Source organism: Ambystoma mexicanum, chromosome 9, assembly GCF_040938575.1.
Source record: "Ambystoma mexicanum isolate Mex_15411 chromosome 9, UKY_AmexF1_1, whole genome shotgun sequence".
NCBI lineage: Eukaryota > Metazoa > Chordata > Amphibia > Caudata > Ambystomatidae > Ambystoma > Ambystoma mexicanum.
This window is the reverse complement of record NC_090931.1, coordinates 1,180,051,085-1,180,064,216: the sequence shown is the minus strand read 5'-3', so window position 1 is coordinate 1,180,064,216 and position 13,132 is coordinate 1,180,051,085. Positions and strand designations below refer to the sequence as shown.

The 13,132-nt window shown below is 40.4% G+C and overlaps 1 protein-coding gene across 3 annotated transcripts in view; it reads right to left on the bottom strand.

Annotated features, from left to right (window-relative positions):
- The window catches only part of LRP1B (LDL receptor related protein 1B), a 4,835,697-nt gene that overhangs the window by 1,832,359 nt on the left and 2,990,206 nt on the right, over positions 1-13,132 (bottom strand). For all 3 annotated transcript variants that reach the window (XM_069616528.1, XM_069616527.1, XM_069616526.1), the window contains exon 32: positions 3,502-3,651. In XM_069616528.1, the coding sequence (XP_069472629.1) occupies positions 3,502-3,651 (150 nt within the window). The remainder of the gene's footprint in view (positions 1-3,501; positions 3,652-13,132) is intronic.

Genomic DNA, 13,132 nt, shown 5'->3' with positions numbered 1-13,132 from the left:
ATAATACAAGAATAGCAAGAGAACACGTAAGAGAGCAAGACGATGCTATTTAATAGTTAACATTCATTAACTTTGGCAGTGTCTGAACAATAACGTTAAGTCAACAACATGTTTCTAAACACAAAAACAAAATGTACATAAACATTTCTAGTGAAAATAAAGAGGCCTATAATGAATACATTAATTAAACCTACCGATTTTCGAAGTAAGATACAGTTATTAGAGCTGCATCATTTATAAGAAGTGCAGGACAGCTTATTTTCAAAGGTGACCAGTCTATTTTAGCACAGCCCATCGAACAGCACAAGGATGGAGTGCCCACCCCATGTATAGTGATTGGGAATGTACCCTGATGCTAATGAAAATCTATTACAAAATACAACTTTTGGTATTGATGTAAGATTAGTTGAATCTAAATGAACTATCAGAAAGTTCAAATACCTTTAATAGATATAGGGCCTGATTACGACCCTAGCGCTCCCGTAATGAATGGGGCCAGTACAGGACCGACTCCCTTCATTATGGGAGCACCGATTACAAGCTTCCCTTTGCGGGACCCGGATCAGATGCCTGGTTTTACCGGGCATCCTTTCCGGGTCCCGCGAGGGGACGAGGGAGGTAATAACGGGCTAGTTGAAATCTGTCCATTATTACCTCCCTCCCCATTTTCATTGAGCCCTATGGGGGGTCAAATGGGGGTCAAATGGGAATGGAGAATGGTTCCTGCAAGGAGGAATTACTGGGTCCTCCTATGTCAGAATGACCCGGTTATACCTCATTGCAGGAACCCGGTAATGGATCCTGGTTTGGAGGCAGCCATGGTTACCCCCAAACTCGTAATGAGGCCCATAGATTGTAAAATTTCAAGAAGTGAGAAAGGATGATATAGATGAGTATTGAGTAAAATAGACAACCCGAAAAATGTATTGCTAATAACCTTTCACTCCTACGACAGATGTGACAGACATTTTGCAGACAAATTGTACATAAGCCCCCTCCCCCCAAACGCAGACTGGACATTTTGGGAAGGATGCGTTAAAAAAGAAAAAAAGTTATTAAGAAAAAGAAAACACAGTTTCGGCCTAGTCCCCATTCATTTTCCCACAGAGGATAAAGTCACATTTTTCCTTGGGTACCCAGACCAAATCGCTGGTCTGAATTGGACCAGGTACGAAACAACAAAGCGTTGACTTGATTTCCAGGTGTAATCTGGTTTTACCAAGGGTGTGCCCACTTCTTCCAAAATTATAGTGATATTTCTCATGGTGCTGTCGCAGCAGAGAGGCTTATCAGAAATTAAAAATCTGCTATTTTTTTTCCGTTCGATATGAGAGATTACTGCTGCTATACCCTTGGCTACCCAAAACCAAAAAGGCAGCAAAATGCCATTTGGAGGACGAAAACGATGTAATGACATTAGGTTAGCGGTGGTGGGTGTGGGTAATAGGACAACATGTGAAATTAGGGAGCTGGAGCAGCGCTGAGGACAGATTTAGAAGCACAAACGTTTTCTTGTACCATGGTTATTTGGCAGAAACACACAGCTACAAAAGAAAATGATCAGAACTGACAGTGTGTCACATGGAACTACAAGGGTTGGGGGGATGTTAAAGGATGATGGAGGGAATCAAGAGATTAGAGGAGTGGGGCGTGTCAGGAGGAGAAGAACCATTTTATTTTGCTGTTTTCCAGATAACTGCAGGTACCGGTTGCCACAGATACCAGGGAGTATCTGTAGTACCAACTGTAGTATTATCGTATTATAACTGCGGTTATGGGAAAAAAGTAAAAAGAAAAGAGAGAATTTAGAAATCAGGTTATTTGGACAGCTAAAGTGGGGTGGGGCTGGAAAGTGGAAACAACGGAAGGCTGTGGCCAGTTGCCATGGCCAAAGGCCAAGGCTAGTGGCCCACTACTCTTTACAAGCATATAGTGGCCAAAAGCTATAGCTAGTTGGCCTGAAATATATGGAAATAGGCCATGGCCAAAGGCTGTGGCCACTTAGTGGGTGTACATAAATATATTGAGGGGACACATACAGTGGACACAGCTAGTAGCTAGTGGCTTGGTAGTGTTGTAAAAAGAAAGAGTGGGCAGGGCCAAATGCCATGGCTAGTGGCCCGATAGTGATTTAAAATATAGTCCGTGCACGGGTGAAGGATGTGCTTTTTAGCCACGGCTCAAAAGACATGGAAAGTGGCCATTGCCAAAGGCTGCGGCCTCCTAGTTGGTTGAAATGAAACATATTGGGCATGCATATAGAGTGGGCACAGCTGAAGGCAGTGCTCACTAGCCAGGGCCTGACTAGTTTGCTCAAAAGACATGGGAAGAGTTCATGACCAAGGCCGTGGCTACTTAGTGGGTTTCAAAGAAACATACTGGGGAAACATATACAGTGGTCATGGCTGGAGGTCATGGCCAGTGGCACACAAAAAAACTACGGTATAACAAAACCCTATTTGGACAGTGACAGTCAGGTGGGGGGTGTAAAGTGGACATAGTCTAAGGCTATGGCTACTTCATGGCCAGTTGCCCCAACAGTCTTCATCATTTTTCAGTAAGCACAGCCAATGCCATGCTCCCTAGCCAGGGACAAAGATCCTGGCTAGGTGGCCCCAAAGACATGGAGAGTGGCCATGGACGTAGGACATGGCCACCTAGTGGGTGTAAAAGAAACACAATGGTGAACATATACAGTGGATACAACCAAACGCTATGGTCACTTACCATGGCCGAAGGCCATGACTAGTGACTTGCTAGTGTTATGAAATATAGAGTGGGCATGGCTGAAGGCCCTAGTTAGTGGGTCCATTGGAGAGGGGGAACATGTGCACTGGCTATGGCCGAAGGTCATGGCTATTGGGCCGGTAGTGTTTTAAATTATAGATTGGGCACAGCCAAAACGCTGTTGCCAATGAGTGGGTGTAAAAGAAACATATTTGGTGGAACATATCAAGTGGACACGACGAAGGCCACCAGCAGTGTCAGAAAAAAAAATGGTATAACAAATCCTGTGAAAGTCCATGAAAAAAACGTTAATGTTTAGTTAAGTTGACACCGTTTATTGCGAAAAAAAACCCTTGTAATTCAGAGGATGTGATAAGTCATGACTGGCTTAACTCGGCACATAAGAGAAGGGAGGGCTTTATTGATGAAAGAGCATTGTGGGGCCATCAACGGGAGCACACAGAGTTAAGCTGGTTGTGACTTTGCACATTTGCTGAATTTCAAGGGTTTTGTTGTGATAAATCTGTTCAACTTAATTAAACTTTAACTAAAGTTTGTTCAGTGAATGTATATGTATATAAATATATTTAAACTCACAATGTACACATTAGTTGTGTTTTTGGGGGCATTATTTTCATTTTATACAAGAGTGGGTAAACGGGATTAACATACCAATGTACACTTATAATGAAACACAGTATGGTTTTTCCTCTTCAAAATGTATCTATTTCCAAACAAAAGGAAACATTTTGTAGGTAAAACAAGACCACTTACCCATAACGGTTAAAGCTGTAGCTTTCGTCAGTTCTTCTTTCATTGACTCGATCACTTCAAAACTGCCACCATCCAGGCTACATCTGTTGATGGTTCCATTTCCGGAACTGATCCAATAGAGCTTTTTCTCCTCATAATCTATTGAAAGGCCTGCAATTAAAAAGCATGGCTGATATATGAATAACTTTGCATACACTTTACTATGGCAGGATAATTAAGCGATTAACTTGTCAGAACCTAACTCCCATACAGATGAATAAACAGATGGTTGCTTAGCAATACATACAATGAAGGAACAAACACACAGTTCTATCTTTTAATGTAAAATAAATCGGACAACAACCGTGAAAATATTAATGACAACAGCAATATCAGGATTTAATTTAATGTAAAGCCTGATTCCCCACTCTTACTTTTGCTATTATAAAAGCTGCCTGAGATTGTTACAGTTACTCAAAAGTATTGACCTCGAAATGATGAATGGCTGAGTCCTTTCACCCAGGATTCAAACTTGCAACGCCTAGGGTGGACCCATGCCAGGGGCCAGCACCTAACTCACAAGCTATTCTATAGGTCAGGAGAAGTGAAATGGCATGCTGATGGAAGCGCTTGAATCAAATTCATGTTTGGACAAAGAGGATTGTAAATAGTTTTCTAGCGTGCCTTGAACTTTAGTGTATATGAGTTCAAAACAATAAAATACCAAAGGTGGGATGAAAGAGGCATACAGGATATGTTTAAAGTATTGAGTAATATTGTTGTGTAATATTGATGTGACTTATCGTGCTGAAGAAAAACTCTTACCAAGCAAGTAATGCTATATCTGTATTTACACATACATGCTTGACACCAACTATGATAGCACACTAAAAGATTATTGTGTTTCAATTCTGTGGAGTATGGAGGGCATTGGTCCCAAATACATTTCAGATTTGAGGTCTACCATTTTATATATCATGCTTATTTTCAGATCGATAATGATACGATTGAAGAAGCTGATACTTATGTGGAGTATGGAGCAAAGGAGAACGATTCATATAACTAATACAAAAGTTTGGGCATTTTGCGGGAGGCCACCAGATATGGTCACTCCTGCCTCAGCTCTGACTTTCCCTCGGCAAAATGATGTCATTTCTCCATTTATGGGCGAAATAAATGGAACTGATTATAGCACCAAATGCAACGAGCAGTGGTTGAAATATGGAAATGTGACTTGCTGCCCTCCTTGAGGGTCGGACAGTGTGAGGAGGGAACTGTAATATTGTGACTTTGCAATGGCAGTGGTTGCCGTTGCCAGCAAGAAGATCCAAAGAAAGTTGAGGACCATGGTGGCTGTGAACCGCAGGGTGAATGGCACATACAGGGAACGTTCTGGTTTTCTCAGAAGAATTTAATTTCGGAAACCTTTGGTAGCCCACAGAGCTAGAAAGCACTGCCATTTCAAGACTTGAATACAGGGCCTTTTCAATGAGGGCCATGGGTTATTAAGCCAGTTACTATGAAGTATTGCACACAACTAAGTTACATTAAAGAAATTCACATATGGACGTTAGGTGTGTCTATGAAAGGGAAGATGCACACATCGCTGAGATTTAAAAGGAATGCTGCATCGCTGCATGCTTATACCACACTATCTTCCTGGTTTGTGATGCCTGCTTTTCAACATAATCTTTGTTGTGGATTTACATTGCTCTAGCAGGAGTTAATATACATGTCTCAATTCTACCAAGACCGAATTTCAAGCACCACACGTTATTTTCCATACTGCTGATCGCACACCTGCTGGGAAAGATAGTTAGCCAGTGACATCCCAAGGGTAGATTGGAAAACCTCAACCAGCAGCCTTTCAACTTAGACACTGGCCCTTACTCTTATCTTTGCATTTGACAAGGTCCATGTGACTATTAAAAACCCTCTGTGCTGACCAATGGCATCAAGATACTAGTTTGTAATTTCACCTCTCCACATCCAACCCACAAATTACAATATAGGGAGGATGACGCATCAGAGAAGGCTGTAGTCACGCAAACAATGAACGCTAGAGTGAATGCCATCATCACCAATGCAAACCTTGCCAGGAAAGAAAGATCTATGCTCCTGGAAGAGGGCAGCATCTATATTGGCATGTCATAGTATGAATGGGTCATAAAAGTAAACACGCACTCCGGGAAGGGTACTCGGCCCTCCCTTAGCTCAGGCCTGCCTTAGCTTACACTGGAGGACCAGTAATGGCAATGTTTGCCCTAGTGGATTCCCTTTCGCTGATTAAGTATGCAACTGCACCTTCTCTGGTGGACTTTGTCTTGAAATTAATGCACCACAAACATGTATGGCACACATCAATGAAATCAGCAACATTCAAGTGGACCTTAGAATCAAGTGTGATCTCGATAATTCAAGTGTGAGTTTGTATGCCCTTGGATAGAGGTCTTTAAAATGTGAAGATGGTCAAAAGTTAATTTGTAGAACTACAACATATGTGATATTCAGTGTACATGACTTCTTTCATGAATAGTTTAATTCCCCAACTTCTTATGGTCCCAAAAGTAGGATCCTTGAAATGTTAGCATCCTCATAGACTTGGCCACAAGGAAACATTTCACGCACAATCATTGCAACATTATATTACAATTATTTTCTTTAGGCAGGACACAGGACATGAAGATTGTTCACGTCACAAAGCAAATGACTTTTTGGCAATGTCCAGACCATAATATATATGAAAACAATGTTATTTAAAGTGCAGCTAAATTGAGCAGATTTACCGCAAAAAAGTTCAGCGGATGTGGGAGTCATGACCAGCTTAACTCAGCATGCTCCCGTTGAAGTCCACCCATAATGATATGTCCCCCATAATGACATTCTGTATGTCATTGTTAATCCCTTCTCTTATAATATGTATCTTCTCATGGGCTTTGCAACAGGAACGCACCACATTTCAAGGCTTTTGTTATACCATAGTTTTATACGGGCCACTAGCCGCAGCCTTCAGTCATGTCCATGGTACATGTTCTCCCAATATGTTTCTTTTTGACACACTAAGTGGCCCCACTAGCCAGTGCCTTTGTACCTGGCCAGTGAGTGCAGCCTTTGGATGTGCCCACTTTATATTTTAAAACACTACCAGGCCACTAACTATGGGCTTTGGGGTTGGCCAGTGTCCACAACTATATTTGTTTATGGGCCACTAGCCATGGCCTTCAGCCATGTGTACTGTCCATGCTCTCCCAATATGTTTCTTGTAGACCAATAGTCACAATTTAAGCAGGATTTGTGAATTGTTGGCATAATTGGTGTATGATACACAAACATTATCTAACAAATCAAAAAGTGGCCTCATATAAATATAAAATAAGAAAGGAGAAAGGAATGGGCCTTGGGGGACGCCACAGTCCAGGGTCACTGGACATGCCTGGAAGTCTGCCACAGCCACAGTCACTGGCAAAGGGGCTACGAGGGGCTTCATCCAGGTTGCAGCACTATCTGAGCACCCAACCACCTACACCAGCCTCTCCACTAAGAGATAGTGCTCTACGAGGTCAAAGGCTGTAGATAGATCCAACAATAACTGAAGTGCTGTATTGTTCTCCTCAATAACCCTGGACCTATTAGATTTTAAGTCCTGCAAGGATGAATCTGTGGAATGCCTTGCTCCAAACTGGGATTGCCAGTACCCCAAGATGTTGTATATCTCAATATGTTCCTACAGTTACAAATATGCCACCCTATATGTGATCTTTATAAGGAAAGCCATGCTGGCGATGGGTCTGCAAATGCTTGCAACTGCAGGATCTAGATGTTACTTTTTGAGAAATGTGGTAATTCGTGCCTCTTTAAGGCAGTCAGGTACACAGGATTCTTGAAAGGAGACATTGATCATCCGTGTAACAGAAGAAAGCAAGAGGTAAAGGCATTCCTTGAATATTTGCGCGACGAAAACATCACCAGAACAAGGGATGGGATTAGGTTGGCAATAATAGTTTGCATCACTTTTCCCAAAATCTGCAAGAAGGTTAAGCAAGGTAGATCTATTGTGGTAGCTGGGGTATCAACTAACTCGAAATGCCATGGTGTTGAGTCTGTAAGCAGCAGCCTGTGAGATTAAATTGCTTGCTACTTTAAGCCTGAGCTCAACTTAGATGTCTTGACATCAAGCATCTGATATGGCATGGGAGCGTTTTTATGGCGTTTTATACTCCTCGAGAATATTGAATAACTCTGTGGAGCTGGATTTTGCATTAAGAATGTGCTCGTTAATAGTCGTCTTTTTTTCTGTTCTAATAGCCAGTTTATAAACCTTCACCTTTTTCTGATCGGTAGTCAAACATACTACAAAAAAAACTCCTGGTATATTTAGTTAGGAAATGACTGAATAATCATTCGACTAAAGACAGGGCTCTGAGGAAGGTGTTGAGATACTGATAGTGGTGTCCAGTCATTTGGTCAAATTAAAACTGGTCAAATGACATTTGGTCGACGCAATTTGGTCGAAAACCAAATGGTCGAATTTTTTTTTTTTAATTATATATTTAGTTTTCGGGTTTTGGTTTTTAAAAAAAAGGGTTTTTTAGTAAAAAAAGGGGGTTGGGGGACCCCCCCCCCCCCCCAACAAAAAGGAGTGAAAATAAAAAATAAAACAAATTTCGACCATTTGGTTTTCGACCAAATTGGTTCGACCATTTGTCTGGTCGACCAATTTTTTTTGACCAAATGTCTGGTAACCACTGATAGTGTTAGACAGTACCCAGTCTAGGATATTCCCATAAACATGGGGAGCAGACTTAAAGTTCTGTTGAAACCCAAATGTCCCCAATGCATTCATTAGTGATATTGCGTTAAGGTCTGTTTTATTATAGATCCATAATTCAAAACACCTAGTAATAAATAGTACTAGGTTTTATACTATTGTTAAGGATGGCCAAAGGTTGTTCTTTAAAGTCGGGGGTTATCACAGGGGGTTTGTATAAAACAATAATACTGATTGATGTTGTTGGATTTACATTAAGTTTGACTATAAGACCCTCTGAGCTGTCAAGAGCCACCGCTTTGGAAAGATATATTTTTATTGACTCCTGATAAAGGAGAGCAACGCCACGCTCTCTATCAAGAGTCTGAGTGTCCCTTATAATATTATAGCATAATGGTGTGGTAATCAAGGCTGCATGTGTTATAGAGTCAGTAAGTCAGGTTGTTCTAAGAGCCAGGAGATCTAAGTTGGTTTCAGCAATAACATTTGCTACTTCTGCCAAGGGTTGTACTAGTGATCAGATGTAAAGCAAAGCCATTTTTAGAAAATAATTCTTGGCATTAGTAAGTATGGCACCATTCGTAGTTATGGGTATGGTAACTATACATCTATTAGTGACATCTAGTGCTAGAACTGTAGTGTTATCTGATGTTAAAACTGTAATATCAATGTCCTGAGTGTGAGTGGCCATGCTTGATATGACATATAAGGGTTGAGAGGTAGATCTGCTTACAATATTACTAATGGGGATCAACAATTCCAAGTTGTCATTACCACCCTTGTGAGTAGCGGTGATATTGCAAGTCCTTGGAAATATAGGCCATCACTCCAGTGTTAAAACTACAGGCGCTGTGTTTGCATTGAGCTAGCATACATGTTATTGGCCAAGGTTAGGACAGACACTGTAACTGTTTTTAAGTCAGTTTCACCAGTAATGCACAACTGGTCTCTTTCCATACTGGTCTGGTGCTTTTTCAAAGAAACCAGATTTTAACAATGCCATGCTAAAATATTTGGTTAGAATATTTGCTGCTCTTTTTTGATCTGGATACAAGGGGGTAAATGATCTATCCACAATACTAACCAGGTGAAAAGCCATCTTGCTCACCAGACAGAAGGTGTGAACAGTATAAATATACAAGGTGAATTAAATAAATATATCAAACACTTAAAATGTTGCAAATGTATCCAAGCAAAACTAACAAGAAGATAAAATAGGAGAAAGAATCAATACCTATAGACCCGTAGGGGTGTGGCAAACTGGCATGTCCCAGCTACAGCCAGCAACAACTAGTGTGCCTAGCAAAAATGCCTGTACTAACGCTCCTGCTAGGCATTTAAATATGCTTCCCAGAGCAAGGCATCTTGGGAAATTAGGTTGTTTGCAATACAACTGGTAAAAAACAGTTCAAAGAGGTGTTGAAAGATGCAAAAGTGTTAAAATCACCTATGCACATCAGCAATTAAAATACAGGAGAGGAAATAACTGTTTTACAGCAATAACCAGTGAGCCTAGCAAAAGCGCCAGCGCTAATGCACTTGCAGGGCTTTTAAATATGCTTCCTGGAGCAAGGTTTCTTGGAAATGAATTTGCTTCAATGCAATTGATTAAACTCCATTCAAAGCGGCAGCACAGATGTGAGAGTGTTAACAATCATGTATTCACTCTAATATCAGCCATTCAAATACAAGAGAGAAAATAACAGTTTAGAAGAAATCATGAAAAAGTTATTTAAAAAATAATTTAAACTGGATCCATGTATGTACTAACCGAGTTCTAGCCCTAACAAGGAGATTAAACACCTCCAGCAACAATCAGTGAACCTAGTTAAGTTTGGAGTGAAGAAGCTGAATCAAGAGGTACTGTCCATTATTTCTGCTCTGTCCATGAACATTCCATTAACCTCTGTGTGCAAGTACTGAACATATAACATATTGGTCCTATACTGAGTTGTTAAAAGTATTGACATTCTTGACACCTTCTTAAAAATATTTTACTATATGTTAAGTTTCAGGAATATATGTATTGGTACATAGAGCCTATTGGGATAGTCTATGCATGTTTGCAAAATTAGTTGTGTTGGGTGAAAAGTGATTGCTTTTAAGACAGATGCAATGTGACAATAGGGAATAGGGACCCATCACAGCAAAGGTGGGAGGATTACCATGTGGATTCCGAAAGCCTGCCTCAGTAGTGGGTGTGGGGGTTGGGATGGAACAAGTCCCTATCCCTTCTGTATGTGCCTTCAGGACTGTCTGACCAATTGTGGACAGTTTCTTACTGTTTGTTACATAGGGATACAAGTACTATCAGCCTTCAATTTGCTAAGTATGGAACAAAGCTACTCTGCCAGCTTAAAATTGATATTCATATCGGTTTGTGGCATGTTTCTTGAATAGAAGACTCTAACGTCGGTGACTTGGTTTTACAGATTTGCTTTTTATTAATCGGCACTCCTCGAAGGCTCTATTTTCAAACATGATCAGTTGGCTTTCCTATAAGTCATATACACATTTATAGGATCCTCTTGCCCAATGTTGGTTCCTAATATTGAATGGTTGCATGTCGGGTAGGGTTTAGTTATAATTGTACACAGTTCCTGCCATGAGTGTCTACAATGGATCCCTATGGGTTCTACCTGCTTTTAAGCTGCTGAAGAAGCATTCAAAGACAACATTGATCTCAAGCATGTGCGCAAGCATGAAAAGGCATACTGGCGCAGATGCTGGAGCATTTGCATGGCAGAGAGGAAAGGAGTGGCATAAACACAAGTTTCATTCCCCCTTTACTCCCATACAAATGCTTGAAAATGAGCTTTGACATGACTGGAAGGTTGAAGCCTTACTCAAAGCTTTTACGACTTTCATTGATGGTACGCTGCTCGTGAACATGTGCCTGTGACCATTTTACTACATCATCAGTTGAATAAACTCTACCAATTTACATCATGATGACATAGGTTTACACAGTTCCTATCAGTTTCTAAATTTAGTTTTACATAGAGATGCATGTTTCGAAATTCCTATCTGAGATTGATGTTTAGAAATGATATGGGTATATTAGTGCGTTTTGGCTTTTTGATCACATAAGATAAAGCTATGGTCAATGACATGAAGTATTGACCCCCAACACTTCAAGAATCAATTGTAAGATATACACCCTTGAGACAGCTATGCTCAGCGGACAAAGGATTGCTTAACGTACCAAGATACAAACTTAAGGCAGGTATGAGCAGATCCTTTGCAGTGCTTGCTGTGCAACAGTGGAACATATTACCTTCCACCCCACAGTTGGAAGTGAATTATCAAACATTCAGGAAATGCCTGAAGATGTGCCTCTTTAAGTGATGGCATCCAGTTAGGAAACAGAGAGTCCATAGGGATGATTAAGGGTGTCCCAGGTACGTCTAGTATTTGTTATATGTTATCAGCGCCCTGATGCCTGCAGGCTGCCGGCGCTATAGAAGTATACATAACATAACATAACATAACATAACATAACATAACATAACATCAAGACTCAAATTGCTTTTGTTTTTGCTTGGTTTTACTTTTTTGTTGCATTATGAGAGCTCTGGTCCCTGACAAAGTACTTCCTAGGGCCCAAAAGTGTTAGGATGTTCAAAATCACATCAAATACAAAGCGTATTGCCCTCCCCAGCATGCTCATTTTAATAATAGATTTTTTTAAATGGCATCTACTTTATGGCACATTTGGGGTACTTTTTTCATTTAACATTTAATTGGGATGTTAGTAGATAACAGAGCGCTCACTAGTTATCTTACTTCTTTCCCTGGAGCTTAGTCGTGCACCCTAAACTTGCCACTTACAGAGGTGATGATGCCTCCCTATTTAACAAAAGATCTCTTTGGTGATTTTTCATGGTGCATGTCGTTTTCAAATCCAAAATAAAAGTAGTATTGATGTTTTGAACATACTATTTGATTCACAGAGTGTTTTCCTATTGGATTGCGCCCTTGCAAAACCCTTCTGTGAATCAAGCCCTAAGTTTGAAAAATCGTCCAGAATAGCCATCACACAAATTATCCCATGAAATCTCTCTGATAGTCTAATGGTGATAACAACTACTATAAACTCAACAAAAAACAATGTAAACTCAATGTGAACTTTATTTGCTTGCTTAATATCATGTTTATCCTTTTAGATGGATTCTAACATCTTGATTTCAAGAAGAAATTGAATGTGGGCTGACTGATCAAACCAGTTGCCTTAGTTGCATTGCTTTCTATGACATTTAACTACTGCCAATGTGCTCTTAATATAGATTTAAGAAGTTCTGTGATACTTCCCGATTCATGGAATATTTACCAGGTTCAAAGTGAATTTGCACTGCCGAAATGTGACTTTGCACTGCTGACAAAAACCCTGATTTATGCAACTGTGCAAAGTGGATTTTTGCAGTGCAAAGTGGATTTATTCAGTGCAAAATCTGGCCAAAGTCAGCACATAGTCATTTTGTCAGTACAAAATGACTTTGCCGGTTCCATGAATCAGGGTTCGTGTCGGCAGTTTAAAGTCACTTTTCAGCAGTGCAAATTCACTTTGAACCGTGCAAACATTCCATGAATCGGGCCCTTAATGTGTCATTCATTGGCGCATTTATGGACATGTGGCATGATCAATGTGCATATTGAATCTTACAAATAAACACCGCCTGGACACTATTACAAACCACTCTAAGAGATGGGTCGCCGTTGTGAAAGATGTTCTATTAACATGTGAGCATCTGTCCCTTAATAAATTAAGATTTGATGCATATAAACACGTAAGAAAATACAGAATTCTACTTTGTTGTTCACTAAATTTAATACAGCCAGTACTTGTGTAATACACAGCGGGCGTCAAATGAACAGTTGAGGCTA